Genomic DNA, 15,541 nt, shown 5'->3' with positions numbered 1-15,541 from the left:
CAGCTATGGTCAGAATTGGTCGACTAATTTTGAGGCCATTAGTACACAGAGCAGGCTGTCATTTGGGTAATTAAAGAGAAAGCCGAAAATTGGATGAAAGAGTTAACAAGGGGAAACCATGGTGCTGGATTTCGCTGCAGTTAATCTGGGGGCAGTGGACAGAGCCAGAGCCTCCCGCCCCTCACTGCCCCCACGCTCGGTGGGGCTGGGCACGGGCCTCCCAAAACGCTCCCACCCGCACGCGACCCAGCGGCTCACTCCTGGCACTGGCAGTCGGTGTCACACACCCCGGAGAACTGGCATAAATTAAATACTGAAGGTGTTGGACAGCGTTAAACAGGCGAGAAAGATACTGCAAAGGTATCTCCTTTATTAACTTATTTCATCTTTTAGTCAGAAAATAAGTTGAGATTATGACAACAGACCATGTCTGGCCCAGCAGTCAAAGACAAAACCAGTTTAAATACCCAAGAGGCGGTCACATCTCGCAGGGCTGACGGAGCCCACACACGGCTGATCTCGTTATGAGCTTTCCTGAGGACAATAACTCTGAGTGGGGCTGGGCCGGTCTGGTGGGTGCCAGCAACGCAGGAAGCTGCTCCTGCCCACACCACCAATGGGAAACTTCCTACCAGCATCACTCACTGCTCTACATGGCAAGATGTGTCCAGGACAAAACCAATTAAACCAACAATGAAAATGAACGCCTGGCTGTGGCACACTCTATAAATATTTCTGAGCCGCTATAAAAAAGGTAAGAAAAACAGTTCCTATGTCGTAACAATTACATTCTTGAGATTCTTAAAAAAACAAGCTAGTGTTTAACCTGAGCTCTCAGCTCTAAAAACTTTGGTTAATCTTGGCATAACTCTATGTTTCATTTCAAGAAAAAACACACAGCCACACAGTCACGTCTTCTTGCCACTCGTGAGTCTTTTGCAGTCAGAGAACCACGGACAAAAATGAGGTGATTTTCCATTGTGGCTGACGGGCTGATGATCTTCAGCTCTCAAAATTCATTCTATACTGAAAACTTCTTCATCCATTGCAGAAAGTTAAAGATTTTCATTAAAACGCAGGAACATTTCTGCTAAAATCTAGGAAGCAATCATACATGTGTCAATTTACGATCTAATTTTTCACACTGGAAAACTGAATAAAAACAGAGTAAAAACCTGAAGAGAAGTAAGGTAAATAACACTTCACAGAAAAGCAGCAGTGCAGGGACACCACTGGAGTGTTGTGAAATACAACCTTCCCGGTTTGTTTTGCAAAGAGCAGCGATCTTTGTGCCTTCGGCCAGCCCCTGAGTCACTGTTTACGAGCAGTGGCACACGCTACAGTGTCCAAATCCGAACAGACCCTTTTACTCATGGCTTTCCTCCTTTGTTCTTCAACGTCCCCCACCCGAGCTCTCTCTAAAGGAAAAACAACTGAGGAAGGCGCCTCAATCCCTGGCAGCCAGTTAGGAAATGAGCCTCTCGTTTATCAGCACACCTGCCCTCAAATGATTTCAAAGCAATTAAAAAAAACAAACAAACCCAACCAAAATCAATTCCGGCACTTCTCTATATGAAATTGCACAAAGGTTTAGTTATTTTTGGACCTGCTATCAACTCTGCAAAAGCTGCTTTGGATTTATCTGATCAGAGTGATTCGGTGCCTTTTAATAAATGAAGAAAGTAAGAATCAGGCAGCAGCCAGTGACCTGCAGAGTCACTAACTCCTGTCTCACAGTGAACCGTGGGTAGGTTTGTTCCACCAGCTCGTTTTCACTTGAAGCAAATGAGATTATTTCTGTAGGCTAAGCGTGCGCTTACCGCTCTGCTGTATCAGCATGGTGCTCAGCACTTTTGGGGATTTGCTCCTGAAACTTTTTAACATCAGTGGTTTCAGCATGCAAATCACAGCGCTGGCTTCGATCTAAAACCTCCGGCTTCTTTTACCTTACAGCTCTTTTTAGGAAAGGAAGAGCTTACCTCACAGGAACTCCGCAGCAGAGCAAGGCACTGCATTCCAGCTACTCAGCATCATTTCCCACAGGAGCCCCATTAGCGTGCTCTGAGCAGACCCAACTTATTTTGAAAGAAGACTGAGCGTCTCCGGACTTAATGCAGAAACAGCAGAACGTGAGGGTGCTGCAAACCAGTGCCCTGGGGGCACACAGGGTTCAGCTCCACAGGAGAGGAACAGTTCAGGGTTTATACATATATATTATACACACATTGAGAGAGAAGAACCGAGCACCTGCTGCCCACTGGATCGAAGCTGACCCCTATGAGAAACCCAGTGCCACACAGCTTCACCCCCCAGCTCGCTATGCAGTCACTCCCTTTGCAGACACCCACTGGGGTTGTGTCAGCACTGGGAAATTTTTTGTCAGTTTTTCCCCCCACTGTTGCTACTTTTTATTTAGTTTCATGTGAGGTTTGGTATTTTAACCACATCTGGTTACTCTTTTGTCCTCAGAACCAGACAACATAGTGCCTATAGCAAGCATCCAACTCTCATTAGGAGAACAAATGACCAGAGAGTGAGAAGTTTCCTGATGCAAAAAGAAAAGACAATCTGCTATGGGCAAGGCTGTTTTTCTATATTCTGAAACAGCTCTATTCAATACATTCTGCTTTTGGAGCTCTGACCCAGGAACAATATGTTAAAACAGCCCTTGGCCCTTGCACTGAAAAACACCTCCCACTCTCTTACTCAACAATGTTCATATCCTTGATCCCATTATCTGCACCATGCAGAAGGATTTTAAATACAATAAGTGGTGTGCAGGTACTGGGAAATGGAGCTGCAAGACCTGCCTGCCCAGAGCATGAGGAACATGCCCGAGAAAAGTTCAATTATTGGATTAAAGGAGTTACTTGCTGCCTTCACTATCTGTTTGCTGCCATTGTACTCACAAGAGTTTTATTGGAAATGCATTCTGAGCAGTGCACGTGGAATCTTGTGCCAGGCTCATCTCAGAAGTCTGTAGCTTGTATTACTGTTGCAGATGTATTTATAAAGAGAGAGACCACAAAAAATAACCAACGACAAAAAAATCAAGTTGAAATCACCTCCGTACTCATGGGACATCATAGACAAAAGAATGGAAGCTTTGCACCTTGTTCCTCTGCAGCAGACAACTGGGTTCTGTGAAGAGCTTCTGCAAGTTCTGCTGTCTGTATTGTAATGCAAAAACACGACGTGGAAATCACAGAATTCAGATGATAATAAAAATTACAGAGCTGCCAGGTTCAAAGCGGTGAGCACTTTTTCATTCCCTTTTCTCCTTCCTCCCCCAAGCAGGGCACAGAATCCAACATGTACAAATTCTCAGTGATTAAATTCTAAGGGTTACATTTGATACACATTATGTTTTAAAGGGCAGATTAAAACAGCCTCAGGTAAACCTGGTTTTAAGCACAGATTAGTTGATCTGCATAGATTAACTAAAACATGCTTGACAAGTTTTTGCCCAGAACTGCTCTGAAAGTAGATCAAAGCTCTACAGATGTGGCTCAGAGGCTCCCCCCGCCAGTAAACACGAGCCTGTTTTATTTTCTATTTGCTAAAGCCACCTCTCTGAATGAGAAGCCCGTTTCCAAGCTCAAAATCGCGATATCAGGTTATAAAGCAGAGCCACGGTTGCTACTAAAGGCCGGTTTAGCTGAGTTGGGCCGTGCCAAGCAGCAAGCAGGAGCCAGGCAGCTGACGGGGCAGGCGAGAGCCACAAGCAAGCACTGTTCTGCAGAGCGCTTTTCAGGAATCCCTCCTACAAGACAGCCTTTGCAAAAGACTACACTGCTGCTGTATTTCACGCTGAATGAAGTCCTGCAGATGAACTCCTGAACAAAATATCCTTTCAGTTTATGCAAACACTGGCACACAACCTTTACACTCTGTCAGTCAGCCCCAGCACAGCTAAGGTTTTATGGTTCTGAATGTTATCAAAATCGCTGTTACTCACAGCAACATTGTTCTGGTCAGGTGCATCTCAGGATAAAAGGAGTGCCAACTTTTTTAGAGAATACCTTTCAGGAGAAAGTTGAGGTTTCAGCAGCCAGTGTTCTCATTAGGAGTCTGCTTTAAAACCAAAAGCCTAAATTCTCCCTTTGTGATACGTACTGGCACAAGTCTACTCATTTCTAGTGACGAGCAGTACAGACTCCTTGTCAAACAAGGTAGAAATTCTTAAGGATATTTATGAAAACAAAAAAGTGCCCCCTGCTCCAATTACTCCTATTGCCCACATACTCAGGACAGAAACTCCCTATCAGCGGTCATGCTCATAAAATAAATTGCCATGACAGCTAAATACAGGTTATTTGCTTTGACCATTGAGTACATTCTCTGACCCCACAATGAAGGAACTAAAGCTATTAACCCACAAAATCTCCGAAGTTATTTGAGAGTCTGGTTTAAACTCACACACAAAACTACTCTATATGTCACCTATTTCCTATACTGTCCTCCTTTCCACAAATATACCTAGTGTAGTAAACCAGTTCTGAATGTAAGTCATTCTTGTGTTCACTTTTTCTAGCCCTCCTACAGCTTGCTCCAAAATGACTTCTTCCTCCCATCTGCTTAGACACATGCAAAAGTCAAATCCTGTCACGACCTTGAGCAGCCATAAAGAATTCTATTAAAAAATTCAAGAATGTCATGCTAAGGCACGCAGGCATTTTCTCTTTAGCAAAGGGTCAGGAAGATACTGTTTATAATGCCATAGCGCAAGTCAAGCGTAAGGGAAAGGATGTTCACAATCGCTCTTCCCAGCCACCTAAATGTAGTCATCGGAGAGCAAAATATACCGTATTAACGCTGCCACTGTTCATACTGCAGCAAGGGCTCGCGTGGAGGAGAGTGCTAAGCTCCAGATCAGCAGCCATCTGTCGAGACTCGGCCAACGCATGCTGCAGCTTACTTATGGGGGAACTGGTGTCCTGGAGGAGACAGAAAGTGAGCCAAAGTTATGAAATCATCTTTTTGGAATATGTCAAAGGATTATAACATACCAAGAATCATCGCTTTCGTTTCTGAAATGTCTCGGTTCAAAATGCTACCACCTAACACTCCTCCAGACTGTCTAAATGCTGACATTTCTAATAAACACAGAAGTCTTTCCCAGTGTCAGCTTTTTACCGGATCTTCTATGCAGTATGCACAACAGCTGTACAGTGATAAAAGGGGAGAATAAACAAAGCCAGGAGAAAGAGGGAAAAGCACCAGAACAGAACGAATCGGTGCCCAATAGCTTCCAATAACTGCATCCAAGTGTTCACAGATACTGTGCTTTAGTGGAACTGACAGGTATCAGCCAGCATCCATCATCCTGAAGTCTTACATTTTAAAAGTTACTGTTTTTTACCACACGTACTGTTCAAGATAAATTGCGACAACAAGGAATTATTCTGAAAACGTATTTTACTACCTTTGCTTTAAACTTGCTGTCTCATCATTCCAGTCCCTAGTTCTTCCATGCCTGCAGACATTTGCTTTCCTACCATGAGTCACAATTACCCCTAAAATTAATGAAGTACATTCTGCAATAAAATACTGACTTGGGCCACGGTAGCACTGCAGCATCTATTTGTTGGTTTTGTCACTGAGAGGTCATTGATCTCCAGAGGGAAGTCTCCATCAGACAATTTCTCATGTCTTTGAGGCCTGTCTCCTTTACAGGTGGATGTCAAACAGGGAGAATCCAAGTGAAAAGAATTCAGATCCACATTTTCTTCACTGTTAAAAAAAAAAAAAATTAAGACACTGCCAGAAACAGGATCACCATCCTTTTTAAGCTTTCAAAGGAAAATCATGGGACAACATAAATAATTATGGGCCCTGAGCCACGAAAACCATTGAGCACGTGAGATTACGCCGCTCCTCAGAGCAGTTCCCGTGTTCAACAGCTTCGTTAGCTCAGCTTTACCCTCTGAAGAGAACAGTTTGACATTCAACGGTTTCAAGACCAGCTACACCACCATGTGCTTGGGTAACTATTTAACCTTGCAAAGAGCACACAAAAGGCTGTACCTAGTTCCTCCTGATACTCTGGTACTTTCATCTCTCAGACCCTACTCTCTTTTTGGCTTTTAATCAACCATAAGGCAAATTCATATTTGTAGGTGTACTTTTCAAGGGAATTTCAGATTCTTTTAAAGTCATCATCTCACTTCAGAGATCACAGGAGAGCCTTCCCAAAGAAGCTTAATTTTATATATTTTTAAATACAGCAGCAAACAGTAAAGAGCTGTTCGGGCAAACTGTGATTAAACCCAAAACTCAGTTGCCTGACTAGCATTGCAGTGTGGAGTTGAAGCATACGATCTATCAGCATACACCTTCCCCTGGGTTTTAAAGCAAAACAAAATAGAATTTAGCACTGGGAATATCTGAGTGTATTTAGGAATATCTGAAAAGCAATTTAAATGATGGTTAAAGCAACAAGTCATACCCTGCTCATTATTACTGTCCAAACACCGACTCACAGCCACCCCAAGCTGTCCTAATACAAGAGGGCTTTAGCTCTTACTGCGCACGTCAAATGAGTGACTTTTCCATTACACCTTCCCACACTAAAAGTTAACTTTATTATAGCCTACCCTAGAGAAAAACGGTTCTCAATTTCAGTTCCTTAAATCGCAATTTTATCAAAATGTACCAAATCCCTCGCTAAGCTCCCAATTAATCCCAAATTAAGACTAGAACTAATAAAGGCTGTAGGATATTAGAAACTATCCTCATCACCCTACCTAAACCTCCTTCCCCTGGGATCACCTGTCCATGTCTGAGTGCTGTCTGCAGCTTGTACAAAGACGTGCCCTGGTTTCTGCAAGCAGATTCAAATGAATTAAATTTTCAACTGCTGATTTCCACTTCATACCGTTTTAAAAAAGTAAACAGAATAGCGACCACCTCCCCAAAATAAAACCTTTCTGTAGTCATCACACTTCTGAACAAAACAGAAGCACAGTGCTAGCACTGGCAGGATTGGGTAAACAGGGTAAAACAAGTCTTCAATCTTTAAAACCAGAACTGAGATAAAAATCCAAAGGCAGCAAAAGTTAGTCCAACATAAACGAAGTCACTAAGTCAGAGCACACAGAAATTATTCCTGCGCTGCGGTGTTTCACAATCACGTTTGCAGTTGGAGAAGGTATTTGACTGCGTTAATAGCCGTCTTGTCGGCTGCTCCAGAATTCAAGAACTCATGTCAAAAATATTTGCTGGGCTGACAGGGAGGTGCCAGCACCCTTCCCTACACACAAAACACATCATCAGCACCATGATGCCAGCAAAGGAAAACTGGAGGATCCAGATTTGGGCCTTAGAAGGAATACTGTGTTTGGTCTCTGCCATTAATGCCTTAACAAGAAGCCCACACCGAGGACTGCAACACTTCTGCCTTCTTCCCATCCACGGGATGAGAATTTACTTGGTGGCAAATGAGAGTCAGCAGAGGCTGGGATTTGCACCAGTTAATCCATCTCCAATCAGCAGACCTCCTAGGATGAAATGTGGGCACCATGAAAATGTGATACTCAGCAGCAAATCCCCAACGGGTAGAGCAGCTCTCCTTCACGAAGGATATCTGCTCTATCTGCACTGCCCACGTAGAATTTGCTCTTTCTCCCCTAAAATCCCCTTAAGAACATGACAAAAAGTGAAAGCTGTTTTCACGATTCAGCCTCAAAAGCGATTTGGAGGGCTGGTAGTGTGACATTTGTGCTGGTGGGGAGCAGATAAGAAAGGTCAGGGTAGATGTAAGGGGAACGGAGTCTTTGTAATGATTTAGGGTCAGTGGAAACTGGAGAGTCCACACAGAGCGAGAGCTCAGCTGAGCTGTGTGGGAATGTGCCGGGACAGCATTCTTTATCAATGGCTGCCCATTCACCTTCTTTCTGAACAGGTCTGTCTCGCTGCAGTGACAATTTCTATAATATTTTTGTTTTAAAAGCAACACAGAATGAAAGCATCCAAACATCAGATGCTTTCATTCCATAGCACTAATTTGTTCGGCTGTTGGGCAGACTTGCTGGCTAAAATTCTTAGCAGGTTTAAACAGCTATGCCTTTACTGTGCTTGTCAAACCACCAGTTGTAAAGCTACTCCTCCTTCTGCTTAAAAGGCAACTATGGAATCTCTGTAAAGCTTCAGAAATCCTTCCAAAATAGAGCTTGTAAGTCAGTCAGTTTTTTGAAAGGAAACAGAGGAACCAACACAACAAATCCACCAAAAGCCACAGCTCTGAATGCATTTGCTTGTGCGGGCATAAAACCACTTCTATAAATATGTTTCTATCTCGGATACCTTCCAATACCACTAAGACACCTGAGTATTTTTCCAACAATTCTCAGCGTTAGAAACCTCATCTAGCTCACCCCCAACCACACATCCTTTCTCCTCCCCCAGTACAAACACAGGGCTCGAGTCCCACAACCAGAGATGCACCGGAGTGGACAGACTGCTGTTCTTTAAATCATGCCACCTCATCTGCCTGCCCTGCGTGAGGAACGCAGCCCATACGCAACAGCCATGTCCTACATTCTTGCCCAGCCACTGTGTGATTTCTCAACAGAAACAACACAGTCACTAAAGCATCACACCAAATCTAGGCTTGTTTCTTGCCTCACAGAAACATCACCGCAGAAGCCCAACTCTGGTCAGAACACGTTTTACCCACCAGAGTTACAAGCAACAGCTGGGATTTCAAAAAAAATCGTAAGATTTTTTAAAATCTGCATTTTTCTCAATGAGTTTATCTGGCAAGTTATGTGGTATTGCAGCCACCCACGCAGCTCTTAGGGATAAGAGCTGTGAAAAACTGAATGCATAAAACCAGAATCATGATACCTTAAAGCTATTTTAACTTGTTTTAAATTTACTACTTTTCAAGTTGGTAGACCAATCTTAAAACAGCAGTTACTTTAATCATCACTTGAGATTAGCAAGTTACTGAGAGCCTGTACATCCAAGTTTCTCCAGAAGTCTGTACCTCTGTATTTCTTAAATGTAACAAGCACATCACCTTTTTGAGCTGGCACATTTCACATCTTGTGCAGTCTTGAGACAGCTGCAGTCTTTTCCATGCCATACACTTTCATCTCCTTTTACGGGTTTGAAAATCTTCAGCCATTCCAGATCTGATACCGGCTTCCACCGTGGATCTTTTTTAGTGATGTAGTTACTGCTACAGGAATCAGATTCAGGCTTGTGAACTGCAGCAGGAGTCTCTGTGCTTTTTTGGCCAGACAGAATTCCAGTTCTCTCTTCCCTGGCTTTATTTTCATTATCAGTTTTCTCAGATGTGACGGTGTTCTGGATCAAAGTACTTTGCAAATCTACACAAGAACTGACATTAAACCAATACTCATATTCAGGTAAAGGTGATTCAAAGGTGATTTGTTGGTCTCTGCTTTCCACTCCATTCTCAGAAATGTCCCTGTTTCTCAATGGCCTCGTGTTGTTTGCCTCACAAAATACTTTGCTGCCCAGCTCATCAGAGCTTGACGCAACATCCTGCTTTTCTTCTTCTTCTGCAGGGACAGCCAAGAATTTCACAACTTTTTGACACCTGCTTGAATACACTGAGGTAGTTTCCTTCAAGTCTGATGCATTCATTAACAGTCTAATATCTACTTCACACATCTCAGAGGTGATTTTTGCCCTCCTTTTTGGAACTTGTGCAGTTCCACACTCCTCGCATATCTCATAGGTGCCCTCAGTCCTAACCCCGTCTGTCTCGCTGTTACTGTCAGGGGCAGAGAATCCCACACCTATGCTACAACGGCACAATAAAGAAAATAGTCAGAAATACTGCATTTAAAGAGCGTACCTGCACTCAAGGTTAAACTACACATTAACCAGAGGCTGTAGCCATGGCTCTGCGGTAGTTCATACACTGACAGACAGCTGTATCCTGCCAAACCCCAACAGAAGTCTGTCCACATTGGGCTGTTACTTTCCAAAATCAGGCTGAGCGTTCCCTCATGTTTAACATAGTGTAGTGATTCTGCCTGAACCCCCAGGGTGTCCACCAATTTCCTAATCTGAATGCAACTAAACTTTGATTTTAAACAAAAGTAGTAGTGGGTCAGATGAACACTTTTACCACTAGGCTACTTAATTTTTTTTAATTAATTTTTCGGCCTGCATACAACACTTTATTCTGTAACTGACACTCATGGTGTCTCCTAACCATCTAAAAAAAGGTATCTGACAGCTTCACTGGATGTTTGTGGTTGAGTCCAGCAAAGACATCTTGACATAGCACACAGTAATGCCTTTCTCCAAGAGTGAACTATTTTAAGAAAAGATTTTTAAAAGATTACTTTACCTCCTCTCATGTGCCACCTTGTCAGGTTTTTGCCTGAATTCCTGAGAGCTCTCCAAATTGACACGAAGAAATTGCAAGTCTCGCTGCTGTTTTAGGTAGACCTGTTTAAACACAGCATTAATTATGTTTAAACACAGCATTAGTGAAAGTCTGGCATGCAGGAACATGGTCATCAGGTACTAACACACTGTTTGTCTTCTAAAAATATCCTCAAAACATTTTTATAGACCAATACCTGTATTCAAGCTACTGTCAAAGCCTTCCAAATCTAAAGCACCATCTCTGCATGTATTTAGGAAAATAATGCTTTGTGGCAATAAACAGCATTTTTATTAGAAGACTGAAGAGTTCTTCTAAAATGGAACCATCTTGAGCCATAAATACAACATCGTTACTGTTATTTGATCTTTAACGCATGTTATTACTATGTTGTTCAAAGTTACACAGAATTACAGGACACGGAATGATGATCATGGTATTTGGCTTTTACTGCAGGGGATTTTTTGTAAAGCAAATGTAGCAGATAACACATTGCTCAACTATTTGCAATGAAAAAAAGCATGACATGCCTTGAGAACCTCAAATGAGTGCAGGTGAAAACGCTGGGTTTAGGTCTCTCTTGAAAAGCAGATCTTTCAGCACACCATGCCCCTTTCCACTGCAGAAGTTCACCTTGGGCATGTGTGCGAGGCAGCCTGCCCCCTCTCACTGCCCTTCACGTGACTTCTCAGAGCCTTGCACTCGCTGCTTACACACAGGCTCAGACTTATCTCAACAGGCTGTCCCCACTTGACTGCCATGAAGGTGGTATTTACTCATTGCAGGAACAAGTAAATAGAATTACACAAAAAAGGCTAAAAGCACATGTAAACACAGGGATTTGTACCATGAGGTTTTAAATTTAACCAGAAAAAAAAAATCCAATATTCTGAAGGGATCCCAACAAGGCAGAAAGAGTAATTTCTTTTCTTAATTAAGCATAGCTAGATCTAATGTTTTCATACTGTTCCATGTAGATCTGATGTTATTGAAAAATGCCTTCATAATCTCAGAGTAGAAATACAATTAGGGCTGTACCTGTCGCAAACTTGATAGTTCTGCATCAGTCCGTGCTTGTTTAGACATGGCAGACTGAAGAAGTTGTTCCTGTCTCTTGGCTATCTCCACTGTTTCAAAACACATACAATTTTCAAATTATTTAAAGTGAATAGACACAAAGAAACTACATTTGTTAACGCACATCTCTGTAGCAGTAGAAACAGGTACCTAAACAAAATAAAAGTATTTTTTTAAGATCAACAGGACCTGTTTCCTCTTCAAATAAAAAGAGCACAATAACAGTAAGACAACTAAACAGACTGAGTATTTTCCTCAGACTTCTCACCAGCACTTAGCTTTATCTTACTAGCAGCAGTATTCTGTTTCATTGACTTATTTATTTTACTTTTTCATGTTAACATTCTTCCATGGAGAGGCAATTCAGTAATTAATGCTAATTCATGCCTCGTACAGAGAAGTGCTGGGAAATACTTCCCATTACTATTGTTTACAAATAATGAGACACAGGATCAATATTTGGCAAAGGTAATGGCAGATGAAAAGTGACAGGGAAGTAAATAATCTCACAGCAGAGGGCATTTTTGGTCACTGCATTCCTCGAAGTACATTGCTTGTCTGTAAGAATAATGCAGCAACAATCAGCCCACCTCTATCTACTGCAGTACAGATGTTTCTGTCCAAAACCAGAGTGAAGCTATCAACTGACAGCAAGTTGCAGTTTAGCAAGTCCGCATATTAAACCATCTAAACCATCACTTAAAGAAAAACAAGAGAAAAAGTGAATTTGTAAACATGCTTCCTCTATACAAACACTGGAAAGTTTGAACGGGCTGCTGATTTCATAGGGCCTAAAAGCAATTTTTGGTTTGAACTGCAAAAGGGTTTTGTAATTCCTTTTCAGTCCATCACCATTTTCTATGCAACCTACGTCAGAAGGGATAATGGCACCCCCATTTATTGTATGAACACTGCAGGAGACAGGAAAGTCTCAAAAATTGTCAAGAGAGAATCCTTTAAGCCATTCACTCCTCCATGCGTTACCACATTGGTGAACTTCGTGCTTTTGAAACACTTTATACTTGCTGCAGAAGCCCTGGATACTGCTTTCAGAGAAGAATGACACACAAAGGCAAATACCTTCATTAAACTGCAAGGAAGGTAGATAAGAAGCTGCGTCCCTCACAGATATTAGTGAACAGCTGTTGTCTAGAAGTCTTTGAGCTGCTGAAAGCCAAGGCATGAAAAGCCAACGGCCCACACTTACCAGTAAGAGCAAGCTTATTCCTCAGACAGACATTTTCTTGTTTGAGGTGAATGATTTCTTCCTGCTGCCTATTATTTTCCTTCATCTTTCCACAGAGGTCATCTGTAAAACAAAACAAAGCAATTCCCAGAATGAAAAGGAACCACGCCGGTCTACACTGAATTAGGTGCCCAGTATGAACATTTACCTATCAGCTTATTCGTTTCAAGGATTAGTTCTTTCAGTCTCAGTTTGAGGTCTTGCTTTTCTTTGTTTAGACTGAATTCCTCTGTCTTTGCTGCATGCAATGCGCTTGCCAGCTTCTTGAATTTAGATGTAAATTCAGTAATGTGATCAGTTGCTTCAAGTATAGCCTCGTCCTGAAATACAAAATAGAATGTATTCTTGACTATTGTTTTATCTTCATGTATGGATTTTGACAAAACAACAGTACATCTTACTGCAGTAGCTATAGCTACTTCACAGATTTTCTTCTGAGCTTTTGAGGAAAAAATCCTAAATCAATGCCAGGAAACAAACTTGTTTATGAAAATAAACCAGTTTATCGTTTGTTGACCACCTTTTCCTTCTCCAACAAGCCTAAGAATTAAACAGCAGTGAGATCAAGAGTGACTAAACCACTGCGGTACAGTCACCAATGACTGCACTGCAGTTTGACCACATTTGCTGACTGGTGAGACGACAGATGTTACCTTCAGCTTAAGCATAGTAAGAAGCTCCTGTTCTCTCGCTTGCAGCTGGCCTGTTTTCACAGACAGTTCCAAAACTGAGCAGTGGAGACTTTGATTTTTCTCCTAGTGAACAGAAACAAGAGTGTTGCCTACTACTTCAGTGATTCAAGGTTACTGTTTTTCCAGTAAACACGTGCACAACTTTATTTAAACGTCACAAATGGCGATGTGGAATTCTGAGCAATGTGTGAGGATCTGCAGAAAAGAGGACTGAAGTAAAAATTGTTCCCCAATTCGTTACAGCCAAACTGCTTGCAGTCAAGGGTCTTAATACCCTGCATGTCTTAAATCAAGCTGATTAGACAGATGAAAATGCACAATACTGAGTTACTGTGTTGCATACAGGGGAAAAAATGATCCCAATAAACACATCATTGCCAAATCACCTTAAAAAAATTTGGAACCCTTGAATACCAATTATTTTCATATCCTTAAACTGTTTTTAGAATGTTACAACTCATCATAGTAATCAAAGCTTTAAATAGAACTTCCTGGCATTTCCCAAGCAAGCACCAGTGCTGTTCTGGGGGCCAACAGTGCCTTTTGCAATCACAGTGCCTGACATTTTTGGAAGCAAGTGGATTCTGAGCAGTGTTCCCCAAAACTAAGCAAACAAACAGCAAACTCCAAATCCTAGCTTAGGAATGCTTTTCTGCCTTTTTTTTTTCCAATGAATCAGAGCTATACCTTAGTCTGACTAACATTATGACACTAAAAGGCAAAAAACTCAAGAGTATATGAAATATTTATCCACTAGTGAAACTCACACATGTCACTGGCATTCTGTACATGCATGGACTGCACAATCAGACCATTGCTTAACTCCTACCTCCAGAGCCTGACACTGAACAGTTGCATCTGTTACTTTCTGAGACAGCTCTTTAAACTTCTGTTGTGTATTTTCAAAGTTTGTCTTATTGTCATTCTGCTGGGATTCTAAGAACTTCAACCTTTTGGTCAGTGATTTTATAATTTCATTTCTTTTGTTCAGCTCATCTGAAAAGAAGGAAGACAAGGTAACGGTGAGAAAACAGCTCAGATACTGTCATGCAATTTTTTAAGTCCCAGAAGTCATTCAATCCAGTGTTTTAAAATCATGAGATTCATAAATGGCTGCTCGCGTTGCATACTGTGAAGCAGGATTCCCAAGCTATCCAAGTCGGATGGAACATGAACTCTGTGGTGACACCTGCACTGTGGCTGTCAGACCACTGTTCAGAGCTGCCAGGTGATGAGCGGGGCAGCAGAACCTCAGGGCTCAGCGCTCTGCAGTACTCCAGCATGTCTGCAAATTGTTGATGTCTCCCGCATTTATTTAAACAGGTTTTTTTGGTTTTGTTTGAAAGAGGCCACAGAAGCAATTTACAAATGAGAAAGAGCTATGTGACTGTCATCTCCCCTTCAAGATCAGATCATTTTAGTACCCTTGTGGAAATTCTGAGCTCAGAAAGACGACAACCAAATTTAAGGCTGAAGGGTAGGAAATAGTTTGTTATATGATTTATATGTTATATATTTTGCATCAGCAAAACTGTTAGTGAGGGGTCTGAGCACCTGAACGTACTTAAAGGACCAGGGTCATACCCTTAATACACACCACTTACTGTTTAATAAGCTGCATTGTTCTGCTAGAGTCAGTAATTTTTGCCGATCATCTTCCCAGGCTAGAAGCTGTCTCTGATGCACTGCAACCATGTCATCAAGTTCCCTGTCATGATCTTTCAGTTCTGCAATCAAAAATCGGAGTTCTTCCCGCTGCTTCTGAATGGTGCTGTTCTGAAGGCTTGGGCAAAGATTCTATAAAAGGTAACACATCGAAGACATCTCAACATAAAGAACTGACAAATCCACTGATAATAAACTCGAGGTTTTCATTCAAGTTAAAATATTTTATATTACAGAGACACCATCCCAAAAAGTTCCTCATGCTTGCGGTACCACCTGTGGTCCTCGACTGAAACCGTCAGCGGCACAACGAGTACTTTCATGTTAAAAATAGCGCTGTGATTGTTAGCTGTACTTTCATTTTTTACCTGGGGCGAGGCAGAACGCGGCTCTGGTGAATTCATAGGGGACGGGGGGGCGGCGCGCTGCCAGGCATCACCGGGTGCCGGTAACGGCCTATGGCCGTCATGCTCGGCAGGGAGCCAGCCTCCC

The 15,541-nt window shown here is 42.1% G+C and overlaps 1 protein-coding gene across 1 annotated transcript; it reads right to left on the bottom strand.

Annotated features, from left to right (window-relative positions):
- Positions 1-3,083: 3,083 nt before the first annotated feature.
- On the bottom strand, positions 3,084-15,453 carry CCDC62 (coiled-coil domain containing 62). Its single transcript, XM_010181829.1, has 12 exons — positions 15,418-15,453; positions 14,989-15,181; positions 14,214-14,380; positions 13,346-13,447; positions 12,841-13,012; positions 12,654-12,755; positions 11,408-11,496; positions 10,331-10,431; positions 9,023-9,775; positions 5,556-5,733; positions 4,806-4,937; positions 3,084-3,170 (listed from the first exon to the last, which is right to left on the bottom strand). The coding sequence occupies exons 1-12, from the start codon at positions 15,451-15,453 to the stop codon at positions 3,084-3,086; spliced, it is 2,112 nt and encodes a 703-aa protein (XP_010180131.1).
- Between the last annotated feature and the right edge of the window lie 88 nt (positions 15,454-15,541).

This window comes from Mesitornis unicolor, unplaced genomic scaffold, assembly GCF_000695765.1.
Source record: "Mesitornis unicolor isolate BGI_N332 unplaced genomic scaffold, ASM69576v1 scaffold13463, whole genome shotgun sequence".
Lineage (NCBI taxonomy): Eukaryota > Metazoa > Chordata > Aves > Mesitornithiformes > Mesitornithidae > Mesitornis > Mesitornis unicolor.
Note: the sequence above shows the minus strand (reverse complement) of the source record. Positions and strands in the feature narration are given on the sequence as shown.

What these genes read in the sequence shown, in the direction of transcription:
- CCDC62 (XM_010181829.1), bottom strand. Translation starts at nt 15,453, where the DNA reads ATGAATTCACCAGAGCCGCGTTCTGCCTCGCCCCAG. An exon ending in CGCGTTCTGCCTCGCCCCAG is followed by an intron (nt 15,182 to 15,417) that starts GTAAAAAATGAA and finishes TACCTTTTATAG; the next exon opens with AATCTTTGCCCAAGCCTTCA. An exon ending in AAGGTGGCACATGAGAGGAG is followed by an intron (nt 9,776 to 10,330) that starts GTAAAGTAATCT and finishes GTGCCGTTGTAG; the next exon opens with CATAGGTGTGGGATTCTCTG.